The following is a 24,872-nucleotide window of genomic DNA, read 5'->3' as shown; positions in this document are numbered from 1 at the left end:
CTATAGTTGGATTATGTTTTTTAATCTACTCTGACAATCTGTCTTTTATTTGGTCTATACTATTCACATTTAAAATGATCAACTGATACTATTGGATTAATATTGACCATATGTGTAACTGTTTTCTATTCATTGCCCATGCTCTTTGTTTTTTGTTTTTATTTCAGTTTTCTTTTAATCTTTTTCTTCCTTCTCTGGCTTTAATTAAGCATTTTGTATGGTTTTATTTTTTCTAATCTTAACATTCCAATTAAACTTTTCAATTTTTTTGGTGGTTGACACAGAATTTACAATGTATATTTATAACCAATCTCAGTTCACTTTCATATAACATTATACTGCTTCATGGGTAGTGTGTATAACAGTATTCCCAATTTATTCCTCTCATCATTTATACATTGCTGTCATTCATTCTACCTATTCATAATCTCTAATTACCCATTACATTGTTGCTGTTATTAATATGAAGAAACTCTTAATCTATTAAGAATGAAAAATAAATGATTTTATTTGATATTAATTTACTCCTTCTCTAATATGCTTCCTTTACTCATGAAGTCTGAGCTTTTGTTCTATATAATTTTCCTTCTTTCTGAAGAGCTTGTTTTTTAATAACAGTTCTTAGAAGACACATGTATTGGCAATAGATTCCCTCAGTTTTTGTTTTTTTTGGGGGGGAAAGTGTTTATTTTTTGTCACTTTCAAATGACAGTTGTACTGAGAACAAACAGAATTCTACATTGATGGGTATTTTTTTTTTTACTTTCAACAGTTTAAATATTTCAGTCCACTTTGTATTTGCTTACATATTTTCTGAAGAAAAGTCCATTGCTATTTTTTTTTCTTTCAAAATATTAAAGGGGTACAAATGTTTTTGTTACATGGATACACTGTGTAATGCTGAAGTCAGGGCTTTCAGTCACCAGGACAGTGTTCATTGTATCTGATACTTAAATTTTTATTTTTATCCCTCACCCTCTTCCCAACCTCCTCCTTCTTAGTTTCCAATGTCCTTTGTATCTCTTTCTGCCCCTGTGTACCCATCACTTAGCTCCCACTTATTAGTGAGAACATGTGCTGTTTATTTTTCCATTCCTGAGATACTTAGGATAATGATCTGCAGTTCCGTCCAAGTTGCTATGAAAGACATTATTTCATTCCTTTTATGGCTGAGTAGTACTCCAGGGTATATATGTGTGTTTGTGTGTTTGGTTTGTATACATATATACACACCACATTTTCTTTATCCTTTCATGAATTAACGGGCACTTAGGTTGATTCCATGTCTTTGTATCTTTGCAATTGTGGATTATGCTGTAATAAACATTCAAGTGCAGGTGTCTTTTTTGCATACAATGACTTATTTTCCTTTGGATAGATACCCAGTAGTCAGATTGCTGGATTGAATGGAAGGTCTACTCTTAGCTCTTTGAGGAATCTCCATACTGTTTTCCATAGGTGTTGTACTATTTTGCAGTCCTACCGACAGTGTGTAAAAGTTCCTTTTTCTTTGCATTTACAGTAACATCTGTTATTTTTCGACTTTTTAATGATGGCTATTCTGACAGGGATAACGTGGCATCTCATTGCTGTTTTAATTTTTTTCAAATATTAAGGGGTTACAAATGATTTTATTACACAGCTATCTTGTAATACTTAAGTTGGGGCTTTTAGTATGCCTGTCACCATAATCATGTTGTACTCAATAGTTTTTACCCTGCATCCCCTCTCCTACCCGTCTTTTTATTTTCCATTGTTTTTACATCTCTTTGTGCCTGTGTGTGCCCATCGTTTAGTTCCCAATTATTAGTGAATACATGTGGTTTTTGTTTTTCCATTCCTGAGAAATGGATAATAGTCTCCATTCACTCACTTTACTTAGGATAATAGTCTCCATTATCATCCAAGTTGCTGCAAAAGACATTATTTCATTCCTTTTTATGGCTGAGTAGTACTCCATGGTATATACACATGCGCACACACCCACATACACACACACACACACACACACACACGTTACATTTTCTTTATCCACTCATAAATTGTTGGGTACTTAGATTGATTCCATATCTTTGCAATTGTGAATTGTGCTGCAATAAACATTCGAGTGCAGGTGTATTTTTGAAAAAATGACTTCTTTTCCTTTTGATAGATACTGAGTGGTGGGATTGCTGGATTGAATGGTAGGCCTACATTTATTTCTTTGGGGAATCTCCATATTGTTTTCCATAGAGGCTGTACTAGTTTACAGTCCCACCAACAATGTATAAGTGTTCTTTTCTCCTTACGTCCATACCAGCGTCTGTTGTTTTTTGACTTTTAAATAATGGCCATTCTGACAAGAGTAAGGTGGTATCTCATTATGGTTTTAATTTGAATTTCCCTGATGATTAGTGATATTGAACATTTTTTCATATGTTTGTTGGCCATTTATCTATATTCTTTTGAAATACTTCTGTTGATATCTTTTGTCTATTTTTTGATGAGGTTGTTTGTTTGTTTTTTCTTGCTGAATTGTTTGAGCAATGTTATTTTTATCTTTGGCCCTTTATAGGTGGTTTTCCTTCTGGATTTTGTTATTTTTTTTTAATAATTTTTTCCTGCCCAGATGTTAGTATATACTTGATTCCTCTGGCTTCTTTTAAGATTCTTTCTTTATATTTATTTATTTATTTTGCAGTTTGAATGTGATATGCCAAAGTACAGGTTTTTTTAGGATTTATTATGCTCAGTGTTCTCTGAGCTTCCTGGATCTGTGGCTTGGTGTTTTCATTAATTTTAGAAAATTCTCAGCCATTATTATTTCAAAATATTTCTTCTGTTTCTTTTTCTCTTTTCCTTCTGGTATTCTCAGCACACATATGTTAAACTTTTTATAATTTTTCCATAGTTCTTACATATTCTTTTCCATTTTTAAATTCTTTTTATTCTATGCTTTTCATTTTGTGAAGTTTCCATTGACATAAATTGTCAAACTTACTGATTCTTTTCTACTGATGAGCTCATCAAAGACATTCTTCATTTCTCTTATGGTATTTCTGATCTCTTGTATAACCTTATAACCTTTTCATTCTTTCGTAGAGTTTTCCCTGTCTCTGCTTACATTACCCTTCTGTTCTTGCACACTATCCACTTTTTTTTAGAGCCTTTTAGCACATTAAATTCCTGGTCTGATGATTCTAAAATCTCTGCTTTTTCTGAGTCTGGTTCTGATGCTTAGTTTCTCTATTTAGACTGGTTTTTGCCTGTTAGCATGCCTTGTAATTTTTTTTTTTTTGAAAGCTGGATGCAACATTTGGGGTAAAAGGTACTGAGATAAATAGGCCCTTAACATGATTTATGTTATAAAGGCTAGGAGTTGGCTATCTGTAATGTTTGTTGTAGCTGTAGGTGTCAGGCTAGAATTTCCTCTAGTGTCTGTCTCACCTATTGTCTTTGAGTTTCCCTAAAGACTTCTTTTTAAATAGGTTATGAATCTTACAGTCCTTTCAGTTGTAATCTTTTTATTATAGAGGAACCTTATTGATGTGATGGTAAGTGGGCTGGGGAGAGTCCTTCTATAATCCTATGATTAGGTTTCAGACTTTTGGTGAAGCCTGTGCCCCTAGGATGTGACACTCACAGGTACTTCTCAGCTTTCCCCTCTCTGCTTAGATGAAACAGGAAGGCTGGAGGAGGTGGAATTGGGTATCTCCCTTTCGCCATGATGGTCATACTCTGATAAATTCCAAGTCAGTTAGGCTTTGATAATATAATTTCCCTTGAGAGAAACCCTTTGTTAATGAGAACAGAATACTCTGGACATATTTCAAAATGATTACTTTTCTTCTCTCCCTGCTCAAAATATGAGGGCATTATTCTTACATATTTACCATAAGAACTTAGTAAGGATATTGGAAATAAAACTCATGAAAGTTTGTACCCCCAGGAGTCTTAATCTTTAGGTGTAGTCCTTGCTTATTCTCCAGCAATTAGTCAATTACCCTTCCTACCTACCTACCATTTACTGGTAGTGTTCCTACCTACCATTTACTGGTTCCAGCCACAGCTGCTTCTCCCAGTAAGCTGTGATTCCATATATTTATGTTTGTCCAGTTTTCAGGGCAGTAGCTTGTTCTGTGACCTCAATTCTCTGTTAAATCCAAGAAGAGTTATTGGTTTTCAGTTCAGCTTTTTTCTTATTGTGAGCATGGGAGTCATGATTTCCAAGCTCTTTACAAGTCAGACAGGAAACTGGAAGTCCTACCCTGTAATATATTTTAACTCATTACCAGTTAATCCAGATGCCTGCTAATTTTATTAATAGGTCAAACAAATTTTACTGTAAAAGGCCATATTAACAAAAATTAATGACAGGACATTGGTACTTTAAGACAGGAGTCTTTCAACCTCCTCATTTGCTGGCAAATTCATAAACTCCTCTTTCCACCTCCTCAAAACACTTGTCCTCGTTCTTTTGATGCGACCTTGGGGACAAGTGCTGAACTTTTGGTAACAGAATTTGCCATCCCTGGGTGGGCCTATCAATGCCCTGGTTGAATGGCACCCCACGACTGCTGGAAGAGGGAGGGAACAGCCCCGCGTCAAAGTCATGGGTCTTCACAGGTAGGAGTAACTTCTTTTCGAGGTCAGAGAGCAAGAGACGCTCCGGCAGCTGCCAGAGCCTGTTTTAGCTCCCGGGAACCGCTGTCGCTGTCTCACTCTCCCTGATATAGATGTGGCTCCCCACAACCTGAACTGAGGTGAGGAGAAGGAAATGGATTCTGAGATGTCTGGACAGCCTCAGCCATTTGTTGAATAAGTTCCCCAGGTACACCCTGAGACCTTGATACCACTCATTTGGGGTGGAGGGGTTCAGACCTTCTTGTTGGCTTTGTTTTGAGGCATTTTTGGGGGGTGGAAGTCATGAGGTTGAGTGGAACTGTGGAACCTGGTTTGAATTTGGAGCTCATTTGTGGTTCCCAGGGAACGGGGGGGGGGGGGGGACTGGGCCACATTAGGGTAGGGTTTCACAGAGAACAGAGGGATTAGAACATCCATTTAGAGAGGGTTTTGAATCTTCCAGCCCTGTGAGGCATTTGTTGGAGGCCCAGGGAACAGGAGGATTAAGCCACCCATTTGGGGAGGGTTTTGAACCTTCCAGTTGGGGTGACGTTTGTCTCCTTTGGATTCCCATGTCCATTTGTGGTGGTGTTTATCCCTTTTGGATTTCCATTTGTGAACTTTTCAGCCCTGTGGTAGGGCATTTGAGGCACTGGTTGAGGTGCAATTTGGGATGGCGTTTGTCCCCTTTGGATTCCCATTTGTTTGATGGGCCCTGGCAGTTTTGTATCCCCTGTATTGTCTCTTATTTGCTCATTTTGTTGCAACATAAGGAAGTTCCATCTCAAAGCCCCCTGGGAAAAACTTTGGCTGAATGGTTAACTTATAGCTACAAACTCATGTGCAAAGAGAATGGTGTTATTGGAATCTAATGTACACGATGGAGTGTGAGGAGAAGTGGCTGTTAAATGAAAAATCTCATTTTATTGACAAGCCATGTCATTTTAGATTATTTGTTTTGGGAATTCCCTATATTGTTTGTGTATGTTTGTGAGTTTTTGCACCACTTGCCTGGTGAGATTTTCTGTTGTGGTACTGCTTATATGGAATGTGAAGAAAAGTGGTGATTGGTACCGCTTGAATGGAGTGTAAGGAAGAAGTGGTGGTTGATTGGGTTTATTCTGAGCTGTTGGTTCTTTTCCCAGGAATTTGTTGTTTGGACCCTGATTTTGACTTGGAGGTACATTCTAATGGGTCTTCTCCATTGCCTATTAAATCCTTTAAAATAAAGAAAGATAAGGAGAATGACCCCCTTTGGGCACCCCAGTTGGTTTGTATAAGGTTCTATTTGCAAGTGTTTGTATAAGGTTCAAAGGTAGGCCAGGTTTTCTAGGATGGCCAATTCTCGTGCACAAGTTTTTACTAAAAGGCAAATTATGTCCAGGAAAATTCAGAGCTCAAAAGGTCCACCTGCTACTACAGAGGTAAAATGTTAAGTCTCAAGTTCATTGCTTGAGATAAAGTCATTGTTTACAGTATACAAAATGATCTGTGTTTGTGACATTTTTGATCAATGAGGCTCCCCTCCCACCTCCAGGCAGGGCCACAGCCCAGGGGTCGCCCTGGCAGGAGGGAAGACTGGTGCACACAGCCTGTCGCCAAGCGGCATGTAGCAAAGGGGGAAGGAATGCCTGCTGCCACCACCATCCTGGCACCATGGGAGGAGCTGGGGAGGGCGTCGCCTGAACTAACTCTTCAGTCCCACACCCAGTAAATTATGACTCGGAGTTCAGAATGATCTCTCCTGGCAGCAGACTCAATATAGGCCAGAGGGAACCCATAGCTATAGCAGGGCAGTGTTCAGCAATATCAAATAGAGGGCTTGAATGTGCAAGAATAGCTTCTGGCAGGGTCTTTTGAAACAGTCAGAAGGAAAGGGTGAAAAAGCTGCCCCAGACTGACTTTTTGTAAAGAAAAAGGACCTTGAAAGGAACATTGCCCAAAGTTGCAAAGGACTCCACATTGCGGGAAGCCTCCAGGAGAGTATATATATATATATATTTTAAGTCCAGGACTCAGACAGCAAAGGAGGGGCACTGGAACCAAATATCCCCACAGGAGCCCTGGGCAGAATTGACAGTGGGGATTTGATTGGTACTACCCATGTGGACAGAAGGGGTTCGGGGGGGGGGTCTCTTCACCCAGCTGCCACCCCAATCCCTGACACCAGCCATGCCTAGTGCTCTGTGAACCACGCAGGGGGTGATGGGGGAGGGGGCCAGGGGGTAGTGAGGCAGTTGTAGACAAGCAGTGGCTGCGAAACTTGTCACAGTGGGCCCAGGAGGCAGACCTGGGCGAGCAGCAGATCACCTGGGTTGTTTCAGAAGTGGCAGAAGCTTACCTCTGTTGAGGGGGAGGGGTACCACCAAGCTCCTGCTGGATGAATACCAGGGCCTGAAGACGTATACAAGAGACTGACATTGCACTTTGGCGATCAGGCCTCAGCAAGCCTGCACATCGTTCAGTCTAGGGAAAGAGGCTGAACAGATAGAGAATGACACACTGGTGATGGATGCCGTGGACAGACAGCTACAGAGATGGCTTGGCAGCTCCTCCTCCTATAGCAAGGACATCAGCAGGCCACCCATTGTCAACAGGACTCAAGAGCATACTCTGCTGAGTGCTGGACATTTCATAAGAGTAATAATGGATCCCCCTTTGTAGCAGAGGTAACCCAGCAAGTAAGCAAAGCCCTACACCTAGAATAGAAATTATATACATCCTGAAATTGATACAAAAAAACCATCTAAAATGAAATAGCGTATTCCCGCTTGCCCTCCTCTGGATAAGAGTAGCCCTTTAGAAACAGGCTTAAGTTAAGCCCCTAAAAAATAATTTATGAGAGACCCTTCCTGGTACCCTGAGGTAAGTATGGTAATATAACCATAAGTAAAAGAGAATAGAGTAAAACAATATGTCAAATGAGTGGATCAGTTGATAACCACTATAAATGAGTTTGCCTGTCTCAGGTCCTGGCCCCAGTTGGAAGCAGAAAAGCGGAAGGGACCCTGTGAAGTGGCTCTAACAACTCACACCTTGTTAAAATTATCAGAAGTGAAAACTTGGGTCCATCGTACCAAAGTAAAGAGGTATAGCCCCCAGTGGAGGGGCCAGCTTTTAGGTAATCTAAAGTATCTGAGAAAAAGGGAAAAAAATGAAAATGTTGATATTTTCACTAAAAAAAAATGAATCAAGTTTATACATCATGTCATTTCTACTGGTTACATTGAGGTTGTTCATTAAATATTAGTCTGATGTACTTTTCCCCTCCAAATTTTTTATCTCCTAGAGCAGGCGTCCTCAAACTATGGCCCGTGGGCCATATGCCACCCGCCTAGGACATTTATCTGGCCCGCAGGGTGTTTTTGCCGCTGCTGCCTGTCCTGCTTAGCAGCCGACTCATCCTGGGCCCACAATGCGCACTCTCCAGCGGTCTGAGGGACAGTGAACTGGCCCGTTTAAAAAGTTTGAGGGCCCCTGTCCTAGAGATCTTAGATAAAAGGACTTATATGTTAGATTAGTACAGTTGACACTGTATAAATCAACTGCTTGTCCATGTTCTTTAATTTGCTTTCAGTTCTGAGGGCTTCAGCTGTAAAATAAGGTAAAACAAGTTTATTTTTTGAATATTTTGACTTCTTGATTTTCAATTTGCCTATACCGTGTTTTAGTTGTCTGTTATTTGACAGTGACATACGGTTCCTCTCTATTTATATCTCTCAGCTCTGTTATGTTTATAGTTTCCTGATCAAACTAATATGTTAAATAAAAACAATAAACAAATTTCTTACAAATATTACGTAACAGTCTTGCATATGGAGTCTTCAGTGTATCTTTTATTCATGTAGGTTAGTCATACCTCTTGCGTCCCTTTCTCAGAATCCATATTCAACTGTGTTGCAAGGATTGGATTAAACAGGCTGTTTTCTGTTCAGGTTACTCTCTAATACTCAAACTAAACTTTATATACAAACCAGAAGAATTTATCTTATATGATGAAAATCTTTTATGTCATGTTTTTTGTTACCCAGGTCTAATTTTCATGAATTAATAACTTATTTTATAAAGTATAAAAGAATTTCCATTTGTTGAATTCATGTAATTGTTTTGTAGTTCTTGCTTGCTTGTCTTTTTTTTTTCCTTTTAATAGAATAGAGATTTCATTTCTGCGAAGGTCCTACCACTACCTTGATGGTCTTTACAAATGGTCTAAGTACCTTGTCCAGTTTTCCTTCCCCCTTCTTTTCCTTTGCTAATCAAATCTCCCTTTAGTGTTCTTGGTCTTTATTTTCTTTATCTCCTGAATCTTTTGTGACTAGAGAGACAATTAAACAAAGAAAAAAATTTCTCTTCTACTTGTTGAGATATATTGGACCCTTCTTAGCAGCACTGCTTACAGAGCCCCTAGTTAACAAAAGCCACTCTGAAAGAGATTAATTATTGAGGGGTTTGGATATTTAAAAATCTGAAAGAATTGGGTTCCTCAGATGACTAATGATAATTAAATCTGGAATTTGAGACTCTCATCAAGCTTAACATATTGACCAGTAGTTTTGGCATCATGTAGATATGACATACTTTCGACTGTCCTTTATGGTGATTTTACTTTTCCCTTAACTCTATTCTTTAGTGTCCCAAATTATATATTTTTGTGCTAAAAATTGAGTGAATTCAATTTCTTAATGATATACCAGTCTCTGAAAATTCAAGAGTTTAGCAGATTATACGTATGAGAAAAGCTTTTGACGTAGGGGTCTGGAGAGGGTAAAAGTTTTATAAAGATAAGTCCCTTTATTTCTCTTGTACTTAATGTGTACATTGCAGTCACAGATTAAATATACCTTTTGTCACAGGATCATAATCTAGTAAAAGTAACTATTTTCTTAATTTTTAGAAAGTAACAGGTATACGAAACTTCATATTGAATCAATTTTGATTAAAATATTCTGTCATCTATTCTTATTTTTAGATATCTCCTATCCGTAGGGAACCAGGTCTGTTGTGACCTGAAACACTTACTTTATTTTTTTAATTAATGTTAATGTATAATCAGTGAAATGTGCTATTTCTGTTACACATTTCTATGATTTTCAACACATGTATATATTCATGTGATTATCACCACAGTCAAGATACAAAAAAGTACCATCACTCCCCAAATCACCCTTGTGTTACATATTTGTATTCATATCTTCTCTAGACCCCTAACTTCTGGGAAACATTGATTTGTCTTCAATCACTATAATTTTGACATTTTGAGTATACTATATAAATGGAATTATGTGTTATATAATTGAGCTGACTGAAGTCATTGAATATGTCAGTTTCTTTTCATTGCTGAGTAATATTCCATGGTATGGATATAACAGAGTTTATTTATCTGTTCACTCATTCAAGGACATTTTGGCAATTATAACTAGAGCTGTCATAAACGTTCAGGTACAGGGTTTTGTTTGACATAAGTTTCCATTTCTTTAGGGTAAATACATAGGTATGGAATGCTGTATCATGCTAAATATATTTTTAATTCTTTAAGAAATTGCCAAACTGTTTTCTAGAGTAGCTGTTTTTGTATTCTCACCCACAATGTGTAAGAGTTCCTGTTGCTTACTTCTTTGCTAACACTCAGTGTTGTCAGGTATATAGTGGTATCTTGTGGCTTTAATTTGCATATATCAAGCATTTGTGAAGTGTGTAAGTGTTTTGTCCATTTTTTAATCGGGCTATTTGTTTTGCCTCTTGACACTAGCAAATTCTTTATATATTCTGCCTGTGAGACCTTTCTCGGATACATGATTTGCAAAAATTTTCTTTTAATCTGTAGCTTGTTTTTTAAGTCCCTTAATAACATCTTATGTAGAACAAATGTTTTTAATTTTGATGAATTTCAGTTTATTTTTTTTCTTTATAGATTATGCTCTTGTTGTCATGTCTAAGAACTATTTGCCTAAGTCAAAGTCATTAATATTTTCTATGTTTTCACCTAAAAGTTTTATATTTTTATCTTTTACATTTAGACACGTGCTCCAGTTTTTAAAAAATTAAATCTGGACTGGCAGAAGTGCTCCATTTTGAGTTAATTCTTGTATGAGATTTAAATGGAGGTTCTTTTTTTTTTCCAACACCAAGGCTATCCTTTCCCTATTGAATTTTCTTTGTTTCCTATAGCTGCTATAATGAATTATCACAAACTTAGTAGCTTAAAACAACACAAATTTATTATTATACATTTTGGAAATCAGAAGTACAAAATTAGGTTTCATTGGATCAAAATAAATGTATTAATATTTGGCATTGCTGTGCTCCCTCAGTAGGCTTTTGGGAGAAATCTGTTTCCTTGCCTTTCCTGCTGTTAGTGTTTGCCTGCATTTCTTGGCTCATGGCCTCTTCCTCCATCTTCAAAGCCAGCAGGGTGTTCTTTATACATTTGCTGAGACATCTATTTTTTTTTTCACGTATTTCAAACATGTTCATAAATGTTCCTTGAAGTGCTTTTATGATGGCTACTCTGATTTCTTTGTCAGACAGTTCTAATATTTGTGTCCCCCCAGTGTTAGTGCCTGTTGATTATAATATTGAAATTGATATCTTACTGGTTTTCGAAATGATAATTTTTTATTGAAATCTGGACATTTTGAGTATTATGTTAGAGGATTCTGAATCTTATGTAAATCTTCTGTTTAGCAGGTCTCTTTATGATACTGCTTCAGTAGAGCAGGTGGGGATAAAAGCAGGTGGGGATGAAAGTCCAGGTTCCCACTTCAGCCTCCGTTGACTCCAAGGAGAAAGGGTTCCTCATTACTGCTGAGTGGGGTGGGAGTTTGGGCTCTTTGGTAGGACAAAATACAATAGACTGAGAGAAAATATTTCTAAACCACATATCTAACAGAGCCCTTATATCTAGTATATATAAAGAACTCTTAAAATTCAACACCACAAAAACAATCCAATTATAAAATGTACAAAAGACTTTGAACAGATATTTTACCAAAGAGGAGATACAAATTGCAAATAAACACATGAAAAGATGCTCAACGTTATTGCCATTAGAGAAATGCAAATTAGAACCACTTAAGATATTACTACACACCTATTAGAACAGTTTCAAAATAAAAAAAAATGATAGCACATGTTGGTGAGGATGCAGAGTCACTGGATCACTAATATTTTGCTGGTTATTGTAAAATGGTACAACTATTCTGGAAAGGGTGTAGCAGTTTCTTAAAACGTTTAACATAGACTTGCCATATGACTTAGCAATTGGACTCTTGGGATTTTATCCAGAGAAATGAAATATTACGTTCACCTGTATGAGAAAGTTAATAACATCTTTACTCATAATAGCCCAACATTGCAAACAAACAAAATGTCCTTTAGAGTGAATGGTTGAATAAATAGTCCATGGAATGGATTGAATAATGGTTGAATAAATAATCTATGGAATAATAGCAATAAAAAAGGATGTGCTCTTGATACATGCAACAACTTTGATGAACTTCAAGGGCATTATTCTGAGTGAAACAAAAGCCAGTCTCAAAAAATTAGCTATTAATACTATATGATTCCATTTATAATATTAATAATATTCTCAAAATGACTAAACTATATAGATCAAGAACAAATTAGTGGTTGCCCGGGCATAAGGACTAAGGTAAGGCAGGATAGAATGGGAGTGAATATAAAGTGGTAGCAGAAAGGAGTTCTTTTGTGGTGATGGAATAGTTGTGTGTCTTGATTGAGGTGGTTACACAAATTTGTACATAGGATAAAATTACATAGAATCATATAAACAGTCATATACCCCTCCACTCACACACATGAGTACAGGTTTAAAAATGGTGAAAACTGAATGAGTTCTGTAGTCTAGTTAACAGTAGTGTGCCAATGTTATCTTTCTGGTTTTGATACTGAACTACAGCTATATAAGATGTCATTGAGGGAGTCCACTTGCCCAAGGCCTCTTGGCAGTGGCTCCAGGTCATGGTCCTCAAATTTGGCTCAGAATAAATCTCTTTAAAATTAAAAAAAAAAAAGATGTCATTGAGAAGAGGGTACATGTGTCTCTGTACTACTTTTGCAACTTCCTGTGAGTTTTCAAAATGAAAAGTTTTTTAAAAAAATATTCTCATTTGGGATGGCTTAAGTCTAGTTCTGCTGAAGGTGGGATATTGGGGGAAACTAGTATTTGCCACCCCTGCCCCCAAATATCACAAGGCCAATGAAACCTACACATACATATTAATAAGAACATCTACACATAATATAATCCTATTTCTTTAGTGTATTTCTTTCCTTTTTTAATACACATGGTATATTTCTTTCCTTTTTAAAATTACTTTTATGGTAAAACTGACAGTATTCAGTTATTATTAGAGGTAGTGTCATGTTTTAGCACTGTGCTAATTGCCCTTTTCCTGCCAGTAACAACACAGGGCAGATGACCTTCACATGTTCTATACACAAGTATGCTCCCAAATTTGACTAAACTCAAAAAACATTTTCAAGAAAGTAAAATTGCACAGCTTCATTGGTGATACATTAGTTTCAGTCATCACTCACTATAGTTGTCACTATAGTGTGAGTTATGAGAATTGAATTGAATGCTAGTTGTAACTATTGCTTTTTCTCCTACTCAAGAAAGTGTATTGGAATGCAGGTAAGGGATTGTGGACTTGTGTGGAAAACCAGGAATCTGCTCAAATTATTTAAATTCCTCGTGACATATTTTACAACTGTAGCTGTTTTAAACAGTGCAGTTGAGAGTATCCGTTTTAGGGTAAAAAGAAGTAAAATGTATATAAAATGCTAATATGGCTATGATATACTAGAAAAAATCTGACTTCAGGCGTCAGATCTGGATTTTGTTTTGTTTTGAAGACTAGTCAAGTGCAGTAGTGGTGGGGGGAGTAGTAGAACAAGGAGTTCAATCTGTAACTGACTGTGCACAATCAAGTGAGATAACTCACTACCTTCGGACCAGCCAGATCTAGATTTTAATCTCTGTTGCTTACCAAACAAGTAATTAAACCTCAGGGAACCTGAGTTTCCTCAACTCTAGAGATAATACCCATTTTGTAGAATTATTATTTCTTTCCACCCTCACCTTTATGAAAGGTACCTAGCACCATACCTGACTGATACAGCTGTTGTTCACTAAATGTTTGTTTTGTCACAAAAGATTTGTACATTAAGAAGGCGGTGTATCCATGCATATATACATATAAAGTGAATGAGAAATATATCAGAAAAGTGATAAATATTGAGTCATAAACTATAACCAAAAGATAAGAGATGGAAAATATAAGTACCAAATTGAATACAAGTTTCAGAGAAGGCATTAGGATAGAAATGAGATTCAAATTGAGCTTTGAAGAGTGGAGAGGCGGATAGGGGAGGGGAGGCCATTTCAAGCAGAAGCAAGAGCCTGAGGTTATAGGGTTATAAGGAAATCAGAATTGAGACATTTATGCTATTTGTGACCTGCCATATATTCTGTTAGATTATATTTTGAAACACTAATGTTTAGGCAATTTACCTCATAATATTACATTCTTAAAAGCATCCCAGTATCTGCTGTGTATTTTAATGATATTGTTGAATGTTAGAACACCTGCCTGGTTGCTAAAACTCTTGTATACCTTACCTTGAAATCTTGATGGGAAGAGTTATATAGCTTCTGTCAGTTCTAGCTAGACTTAGACTTGTTGGCAGTAAATTCTTACATTTAACAAAAATGGATGGCTTAACAATGGAACATTAATAAGAGCTGAAATTTCAGTGTTTTTATTAAGCCTTATAGAATTGTTTTCACATGCTATTTATATATATCACTTTAATTTCTTTAAGGAGAACTCTGGCATCTAACAAACTTCCTGTTCCTAAGTGGTTGATATTTTTAATACTGTCACTATAGAAAATGTAAAATGTGAATGATTAAATATTTGCCTTGACTATAGGAACGTATGTATTTAAAATTTTCTTTTGATATATTCTCATGGAATAATATGTTCATTATTGAAAGCTTAGTTTGATATTCATTGGGCTCTTTTTGGTATGTTATTGGGCAAAGAATCTTTTTGTGGTGCAAATAGATGTGTTTTTTTTCCAATAGTGAATTAGCCGCAGATACTTGTAATTTATCTGCATTTGCAATCCTTTTTGCTATATAATTTCCGTTTTACTATTATTTTGGTGAGTAAATCATCTTAAAAATATTTATTAAATACCTACTGTATCCAAAGCAATATGCTTAGCATGGGTAGAACAAAAAGAGTAATATGATACAGACTCTCAGGGCTCTAGTAGGAAAAGAAAATGCATACACAGTGATGAGACAGTTTGTCATAAGTTCCATGAGCTCTGTAGGATTTCACATAATGGAGAGAGCATTTTTGAGTGGCTGATCAGGGATGATTTCATGGAAGTGGGAACATTTGACTAATTTACATAGCTTGTAAATGAATATTAACATGGCCATGTAATATAGAAATCCTGAAATGATAGCTCTCCAATGCCAAAGATTTTATCTTTATAAATAGGGAAAATCATTCTAATACCAGTAAATGGTAAATATCTAAATGTTACCATAAATACTGATTTAAGGTAAATATTTGTACTTCTATAAATAAATATTTTGCATATAATGAGTAATTGATGTTGTTATGTTTTTAGGCCATGAATATTGTGGTCCCCTTCATGTTTAAATATGCTGTAGACAGCCTCAACCAGATGTCGGGAAACATGCTGAACCTGAGTGATGCACCAAATACAGTTGCAACCATGGCAACAGCAGTTCTGATTGGCTGTATGTGTGATTCTTTAATCTGTCTACAGGTGTTGATTCTCTTCAGGAAGGTTTCATCATATTTGAACAGATGACCTTTTCACCACAAACACAACTTAGCATTTTGGATGTTTATTGTTTTATGTGAGATCTTTTTTGATATGTTTTTTTCTTAATTTCTTTGTATGATATAATTTTCAAAAATTCTATGATAACAGTAGCATTTTCCAAGTTACAGGAGATAATAATATGAAATAAGGCATTAAATTCATAACAACTATTTCTAATAGTTAGGCTTTTTATAAGATCCCTTTCTGTAAGGCCAGTTATTTTCTTGCTCCTATTATTAGCTGTTAAATAGGAAATAGCTAAATGCCAATATATATATGTACATTAATATTTTATTAAAATATATTCAACAGCCGTGAAACAAATCTAGAACAGAATATGAATGCTGTGTGTCCCCATGTATTAGAAAGGACACTTTATGAGATTTAGGAGACATGAGTGGAGGCACTTGATTTTTTTAGGATCTTAATTTTATCATTTGTAACTTGGGGGAATTAGATTAAATCAAAAACCTTAATAGATACCATACGTTTTTCCACAATAAGGCCATATGGGCTATTATTTAAGTATTCTAATTGGAAGAAATCTTTTAATATCTGAAATCTAGGGAAAAATAACACTGAATGAGATCCATGGTGGTGGAAAGGTTGGTGCTCATTAGGCTAGATGATTTCTAGATTTCTTTTAGTGTAAATATTCTGTTATATATTTATTCACTGAATTATTCATTGTACAAACATTTTCTGAGCCCTTGCCATTTTTACACTCTGGTGATTCCAGTATTTTTATACTCCATTTCTTCTTTTGAATGTATCATTAGATGGTGTATCAAGAGCTGGAGCTGCCTTTTTTAACGAAGTTCGAAATGCAGTATTTGGCAAGGTAGCCCAAAATTCAATCCGAAGAATAGCCAAAAATGTCTTTCTCCATCTTCACAACCTGGATCTGGGTTTCCACCTGAGCAGACAGACAGGAGCTTTATCTAAAGCTATTGACAGAGGAACAAGGGGTATCAGTTTTGTCCTGAGTGCTTTGGTATTTAATCTTCTTCCCATCATGTTTGAGGTGATGCTTGTCAGCAGTGTTTTGGTAAGTAAAACATTTTTCATAATAAGCTTTTATCTTACATTCCCATTAGTAGCATTCAATGTTTGAATCTATTGTACTGTTGCATGCCCATCGGTTTGAAAGCAAAATTTCGTGATGTCGGAAAGATTATGCAGTTTGTTTAATTATTTTACCACAAGCTTCAAGGGACTGTCCAAATTCTTTATCCTGTTATTATAAAGAACTATTCAGTTCTACACATAGATCGTCATTAACTAGTACTCGCGAGGTTTTTTTAGCAGAGATTTTTGTGTGTGGCATTGGACTGATATGCTTAGAATATCTGTGTTTCTATTCACCATTCATAACACTTTAGACAATTTCATTATTTATAATTAAAAGTAGATTTTTAAAATTCTTCTTTGTTTATTATACTATCTTATTATTAGCATTTGACGGTAGTATCAATGTGGCAAGTGCAGTTCGGCTTCCTTCCCTTGTTACCTAAAGTAGATTTTCTAAGGTATTTGGCTTTTCACCTATTATTAGTTTTTCACATATATAATTACCCACCATCATATTTTTATTAAAATATTTTGACTGAGAGAGATTTGCTGTTGCGTATTATAAACTGTTTGGCAAGAACAATGACTTTTTCTCTTGACATGTTTTTCCAGTATTACAAATGTGGTGCCCAGTTTGCTTTGGTAACCCTCACAACCCTTGGTGCATACACAGCCTTTACAATTGCAGTCACACGGTGGAGGTAAGGTATTCCCCAGAGGCCAGCCAAGGTTTAGAAACTAGTTATGCTTTTATAACATATATTTCATATCTGTGCAAATCTTTGTCTTACAGAACTAGATTTAGAATAGAGATGAACAAAGCGGATAATGATGCAGGTAATGCTGCTATAGACTCACTGCTGAATTATGAAACTGTGAAGGTAATATGTTTAATTATACTTTCCTCTGCCTTTTACACTGCACTAAGATTTGTTCTGCCATTTAATTTAATAGGTGTTGTAAGTTAGAGCTTCAGATTAGGGTAGGATTTCTAGGTGTGATAGGGTAATTGTTCAGAAATTACCCATTTTCCCTCCTCAGTTTTTGTTTGGCACCATCAGAATTTTGCCTTCTGAATTAATTTATAAGTGATCATAAATACAGTCATGCATCACATAACGACATTTTGGTTAACAGCAGGCAGCACGTGCAATGATGGTGGTCCCCCAAGATAATAATGGAGTTGAAAATTTCCTATCACCTAGTGACATCGTAGCCATTGTAACATCATAACTATTGTAATGTCCTAGTGCAGTTCATTATTCACGTGTTTGTAGTGATGCTGGTATAAGCAAACCTACTGCATAAATGCCAGTCATAAAAGTATAGCACATACAATTGTGTACAGTGCATAATACTTGATAGTGATAATAAATGACAGTGTAACTGGTTTATGTATTTACTGTGCTATACTTTTTGTTGTTGTTTTAGAGCATAATCCTTCTACTTATATATATAAAAAAAAGTTAACTGTTAAACAGCCTCAGGCAGGTCCTTCAGGGAGGTATTCCAGAAGAAAGCGTTGTTATCATAAGACATGACAGCGTCATGCCTGTTACTGCCCCTGAAGACCTTTCCAGTGGGACAAGACGTGGAGGTGAATGATAGTGGTATCGACGAACCTGACACTGTGTAGGCCTAGGCTAACCTGTGTGTTTGTGTTTTAGTTTGTAACAAAAAGGTTTAAAAAGTAAAAATAAATAAAAAATTTTAAAAAGCTTATAGAATATAAGAAAAAAGCTTATAGAATAAGGATACAAAAGAAAATAATTTGTGCAGCTATATGTATGTTTTAAGCTGTGTTATTACAAAAGAGTCAAAGAGTTTAAAAAAATTAAAAGTTTATAAAGTAAAAAAGTTATGGCAAGCTAAGATTAATTTATTATTAAAGAAGGAAAAGTATTTTCAATAAATTTAGCATAGCCTACATGTACAGTGTTTATAAAGTCTATAGTAGCATACAGTAATGTCCTAGGCCTTGACTTTACTCATCATTCACTCACTGACTCACCCAGAGCAACATCTAGTCCTACAAGCTCCACTCATGGTAAGTACCTCTACAAGCGCCCCAGTTTTTGTCTTTTATACCATATTTTTACTGTACCTTGTTTATGTTTAGATACACAAATACTTACCATTGTGTTACAGTTACCTACGATATTCATTACAGTGACATGTTGTACAAGTTTGTAGCTTAGGAGCATTAGGCTATACCATATAGCCTACATGTATAGTAGGCTGTACCATCTAGGTTTGTGTAAGTACACCATGATATTTGCACAACGAAATGACCTAAATGATGCATTTCTTAGAATGTGTCTCTGTCGTTAAGTGACACATGACTGTATACGGATAGCATCTTGATTCAGAATGAACATTAAGCTAATTAAACTGGCATATAAATTCTTGACTATATCTCAGAGTGCTTAGCATAGTGCATCTCATTGATTCTTTCATTTATTTATTCCTTTTTCCATTTAACAAATAGTTACCGAATGCCTCTTATATATAAAGCACTACACTAAGTGCTTTGATGGGGGAGGGTGATAAAAAAAAAACATGATTACTGTGTAATCCCTGCACTCCCAGAATTTTATAATCTGCTGGGAGAGTTTATGTATGCAGGTGACTAGACAAGAAGGCATGATATGCTAAAGGCAGGGGGAGCTGTCAATGCAGAGTCCCAAGGGAAGGCTTTGTGACAGAAGTATCATTAAAGACTTTTTTAAAATCTGGGTTTGAATTAGCTAAGCATTCAGTAAATGTTTGTTGGATGAATTTTGTGTAGTTTTCAAATACAATCCATTGTGGAAAACTGCAGGTGTATCATAGTCCAATATATTGAAAATCAATTTTTAAAATAGAGTTTTAAGTACAAAGTTGTATCTATACATGAAGTCTGATGAAAAGTGTACTAATCACTTAAGAGAATAAATTCCAATTATACGTGACCATAGTTATCATTTTTATATATTTTGTAGTATTTTAATAATGAAAAATATGAAGCACAGAGATATGATGGATTTTTGAAGACGTATGAGACTGCTTCATTGAAAAGTACCTCCACTCTGGCTATGCTGAACTTTGGTCAAAATGCTATTTTCAGTGTCGGTTTAACGGCTATAATGGTGCTCGCCAGTAAGGGAATTGTGGCAGGTAATGGATCTGTGGTTATCACATTTATAGGCTGTTTAACCTAATTTTTATTAATAAAGATGAATGAAAGGAATGTGTATATTAATCTTAATTATAAAGGATATTCAATAAAATGCTTTAATATCCTTGGAGTACTTTCTTTTTTGTATCAGAATGTGTTCTCTTGATTGTTTGGTAATGTTTTTTACTTCCATTTGTTTAGCACTGGCTGTCTCATTGAGTAGGATTACAGTTTATACATTTTATGGGTCTACAACCTGATTCTTTCAGAAACTTTTTTTTTTTTTTTTTTTTTAGCTTCTGGTATTTCTAATTTCTCTTGTAGACCTGAAAAGCAATGTAATTAATTTCGTGTTTAGTCCAAAGGACTAAGAAGCAGTCTTTTCTTTTTTTTTTTTTTAGAATTACCAGTAACCTTTTAATCTTTCTACTATTTTTTTCATTTGCAAAACACTTCAAAAGCAAATAATGTCTGTGGCTGTAAATCTCCCTACTCAGTTAAGATTCATTTACTGTGACCTAAATATGTGATATATCATTCTTAGTCATGACACCCATTTGCTCCAGGTTTTTTGTTTTTTGGTTTTTGGGGGTTTTTTTTGGGATTTTTTTGCTTTTGAGACAGAGTCTTGCTCTGTCACCTGGGCTAGAGTGCTATGGCATCAGCCTAGCTCACAGCAACCTCAAACTCCTGGGCTCAAGCAATTCTCCTGCCTCAGCCTTCTGAGTAGCTGGAATTACAGGCGCATGCCACCACACCCAGCTAATTTTTCTATTTTTAGTAGAGACGGGGGGGTCTTACTTTTGCTCAGGCTGGTCTCAAACTCCTGACCTCAAGCAATCCTCCTACCTCAGCCTCCCAGAGTGCTAGGATTACAGGCATGAGTCACTGCATCCGGCCTCATTTGCTCCAATTTTTAACGTATACTCTTTTTTAAAATTTCTATTTTACACTACAGGGAAACTGTTGCTAGTGTCTTAGGAAAGAAAGGAGAGATTTTTAGCCTTCCATTTCTATCCTCAATTAAGCCATTCTTTTTTGTGTATAACATATATAGTATACTGATGGGCTTTTCCACTCCACATAACATATACCAAGCTCCCTGTTTTACCTAAATCATGAATTAGAATACTTTGAGCTTGAGTACGCCTAAGACTTGTTGATTATGTATATTTTGAACTGTATTCCATAATAGGCTGTAAACTCCTCTTAAACTGGAAAAATGTATAACATTCATTTAAAATATACTTTTTTTCCTCCTCTTTCAAATGCATGTTAAGGTACCCTTACCGTTGGAGATCTAGTAATGGTGAATGGACTGCTTTTTCAGCTTTCATTACCCCTTAACTTTCTGGGAACTGTATATAGAGAGACTAGACAAGCACTCATAGATATGAACACCTTATTCACTCTACTCAAGGTAGACACCCGAATTAAAGTAAGTAATCTATATAGTACCTTTTCAAAAATTATTTGAGCATCATCCTATTAATAGGATTATTCTAGGGAAATATTCTTACATCACCATGTTAGCAAACTAATTTCTTTCTTGCAGGAATTGGGACTATCATGTGTGTTAATAGGTTGCTATGGCTTTCACATCTGTGTTTAAAAACATTACAGTGTTAGCAAAGAATATTATATCTAGAAACTAAATTTTGTTAAATTATTGGTACTTAAGCTGAATTTACTTTTGCTAATAATGATACAGAATGTTTGATTGCCTCTCCTCATATCCTCAAACCGTTTACTCCCTTGCCCATAATCTCCCCTAAAAAACGTTTGCCTAGAAACTAAAACATTCAGGAATTTTTACCTTAGCAGTGAGGAGTGAAAAAACAAATCTTTAAAAGCATGCTTGGAAATGGTTTAAATCCATTTATAAACCTCCTCCTTCCCCATTATTTTCCTTTTTCTCTCTGTGAATTAGAAAGTTGTCTGTATAGCTATACTCTAAGATAGTGTGTAAAGTGGCTTTTTTTTTCTCTTCCCTGCTAGGACAAAGTGATGGCACCTTCCCTTCAGATCACACCACAGACAGCTACGGTGGCCTTTGATAATGTGCATTTTGAGTACATTGAGGGGCAGAAAGTCCTTAGTGGAATATCATTTGAAGTCCCTGCAGGAAAGAAAGTGGCCATTGTAGGAGGTAGTGGGTCAGGGTGGGTAATTTAGTTATTTATAAAATTCTGCATTATTGATTGATGATTCCCAATGTAATATTTTTTATCTTAATAAAATGATTGTTGTGGTTTAAAATGGGGGTTCTCTAATGCCAGTAGGAGCTAAATAACCTTTCTTTATCTCCAATTTCAGGAAAAGCACAATAGTAAGGCTGCTGTTTCGCTTCTATGAGCCTCAAAAAGGTAGCATTTACCTTGCTGGTCAAAATATACAAGATGTGAGCCTGGAAAGCCTTCGGAGGGCAGTGGGAGTGGTACCTCAGGTATTTAAAAACAGAAAAAAAAAATTATTTTTTGGTATTGGGTTGGTGGATCTCTAACTAAAATAATTTGAATCCATGGAGTCAACTTATGCTAGTAAAGTAGGTAGTATCGGATCCTACAGGGAAATTTTATTACCAAAAAGAGTTTTTTAAAAAAATGGAAAAGAAAAACACTTGAATGGAAAATATGTAGGATGGGAAGATGTTGAAGCCCTAAAATGATAGCATAAGAGAATGGAAAGAGCACAGACCTGGATTCTAACCCTTAATTAATTCGATAACCTTGGGCCTCAGTTTCCTCATCTGTAAAATAAGCATACCATTTATCTTATAGGCTAGGATTATTATTATAGATTAGAAATAACATATGTAAAGCACCAAGCACAATGTCCATTACATAATTGTTCAGTAAACGAAAACTACTGTTATCATTTGGAACAGTTTTTAACACAGCGAATTTATGATAATTATAAAGTAATTTGGCTGCCAACCTCAAATTTGTATACTGTGTTCACTACTGTACCCTCAGTACCAGGCATAATGCCTGACCCATAGTAAGCACTTAATAAACATTTGCTCAGTGACTTTAGAAGGAAAGTAAATTCAAAATAAGATCTGAGAAGTTAAGTGATAGATAGCCTTATAGAATGTGAGCTTTTTTATGTTGAAAACTTATAGAGAGACCTAGGAATTAGTTACCACTAATATTTATTAAAAGTTGGCTTCTGGAACCAGAATCAAATCCTTGGCAGAATAGATCAAAATATTGGGGAGGGGAAGGGAAAAACTGTTAGAAAGTGATTGGATGGAAATATGTAGGTTATAAAAGGTCCCCAAGTGATCCAACTCATGGCATTCTTCTCTGTCCTGTCTTTCACAGAGAATCCCAAATATTAGTTGGCAAATTCCAGTTCTTTTTCACACACCCAAGTTCTGATTTTAGAGAGAGCTATGTGGGGTCTAGAAACCTGCACTTTTGAAAATATCTGCTAGGTGATTCTGATATAGACGGTTCATAGACGTTATGTTAAGAAATACTGACCTAAACTATATGTCAAGTGAACTGGATTCTGGGCTGTGACTACTTAGGGCTCAGTGCCCTCATCCATGTAACTAGATTCCCACCATTCTCTTGGGCAATATAACAATTATCCTCATTCTTTTGAGAAATAAAACATTACCAAAAGGAAAATATACATGGTCAGTAAACAAAAGAAAAGATGCTCATCCTTATTGGAGACCTTAGCAATATAAATTAAATCAACAATAGGATACCATTTTTCACTTAAAAGATTGGCAAGGATTTTAAAATTCACAATATCCAGCTTGGGCAAGGCTGTGTAAAACAGTCTGTTGTTTTGCTGGTGAAAGTATACAGCTTTCCTGACAAGCAAATTGGCAATATGTATCAGGTGCTTGAAAAATATTCATGCCCTTTATTCTGATAATTCTGCTTGTAGGAAATTGTAGTTACAAAATGAACAGAGATGTGAACAAGTCTTTATATGCGAAGATATTCATTATAGCATTATTTATAATAGCAAAATTTGGAAACAATATAAATGTTCAACAGTAAGTGAATTAAATTATCATCATAGGATCAAATGTCATGCAGTCATTTATAAATGTTTTAAAAGAATATTATTATGAAAAATACAGTTTATTGAAAAATAGGATACCACAAAATATAATATCCTAATTTTATAATACTAAATTAATGCACTTAAGTAGAAGAAAAGATAGGAGAAAATATACCAAAATGTTAATAGTGGTTATTGCTGGAGGATAGTATTATGGATTATTTAATTTTTAAGATTTATCAATATTATTATATATATTTAAGGTATACAACATGTTATGAGATACATATAGATAATAAAATGGTTACTATAGTAATCAGATTAACATCTGTCATCTCACATAGTTACCCATTTTTGTGACAAGAACAGCTAAAATCTATTTAGCGAAAATCATGAAAAAGTCCAGTATTTAATTTTTATTTTACTTTATTTTTGTTAGCTTTTTTCTGAAAATAAAATATTTAAAAATAAGTATTTTGTATTTATAGAATGAGCTTATTGAGTTTAAGTACTATATCAATATGAGAAATTTTTAATATTCGTAGTAGATATTTAAATGATTTAAATATTATTTGAAATAATATCTGAAATTCTGGGTCTGATTATAATGTTAAACGAGATTTTAATTAATTGGATATCCTGGTTAATGTGAACTAACGAAGTCATTTTATTTCACCTACTTACAACCATTTGGAGACTGAAAGAAAAATGAGCGATGCTCACTTTAAGTAGATTGATTAGCTTTAGTGTGCCATGTCAGAATAAGCTGAAATATTCAATGAATGCTTACAGTGTACTGTCTCTGTGTGTGTGTGTGTATCATATGTTTTTTTATTTTCTGTGTTTTAAGTCCAATGTCAAAGCTTCTTAGAAACATAGGAAAACATATACAGACCTCGTTAGTAATTAGGAAAATGCTAATTTAAACAAAAAGTACATTTCTTTTTTTCTTTCTTTTTTTTTTTTTTTTTTTTGAGACAGAGTCTCACTCTGTTGCCCGGGCTAGAGTGCCGTGGCGTCAGCCTAGCTCACAGCAGCCTCAAACTCCTGGGCTCAAGCAATCCTCCTGCCTCAGCCTCCTGAGTAGCTGGGACTACAGGCATGCACCACCATGCCCAGCTAA

At 35.4% G+C, this 24,872-nt stretch overlaps 1 protein-coding gene across 2 annotated transcripts in view; it reads left to right on the top strand.

Moving 5' to 3' along the window:
- Positions 1-24,872, top strand: part of ABCB7 (ATP binding cassette subfamily B member 7) — a 100,291-nt gene that overhangs the window by 63,597 nt on the left and 11,822 nt on the right. For both annotated transcript variants that reach the window (XM_075999429.1, XM_020284861.2), the window contains exons 5-12: positions 15,274-15,406; positions 16,275-16,543; positions 17,179-17,267; positions 17,360-17,447; positions 19,548-19,722; positions 21,004-21,161; positions 21,722-21,885; positions 22,040-22,169. In XM_075999429.1, coding sequence (XP_075855544.1) covers positions 15,274-15,406; positions 16,275-16,543; positions 17,179-17,267; positions 17,360-17,447; positions 19,548-19,722; positions 21,004-21,161; positions 21,722-21,885; positions 22,040-22,169 — 1,206 coding nt within the window. The remainder of the gene's footprint in view (positions 1-15,273; positions 15,407-16,274; positions 16,544-17,178; positions 17,268-17,359; positions 17,448-19,547; positions 19,723-21,003; positions 21,162-21,721; positions 21,886-22,039; positions 22,170-24,872) is intronic.

Source organism: Microcebus murinus, chromosome X (genome assembly GCF_040939455.1).
Source record: "Microcebus murinus isolate Inina chromosome X, M.murinus_Inina_mat1.0, whole genome shotgun sequence".
NCBI lineage: Eukaryota > Metazoa > Chordata > Mammalia > Primates > Cheirogaleidae > Microcebus > Microcebus murinus.
The sequence above is the reverse complement of the archived record's forward strand: the minus strand, read 5'-3'. Positions and strand labels throughout refer to the sequence as shown.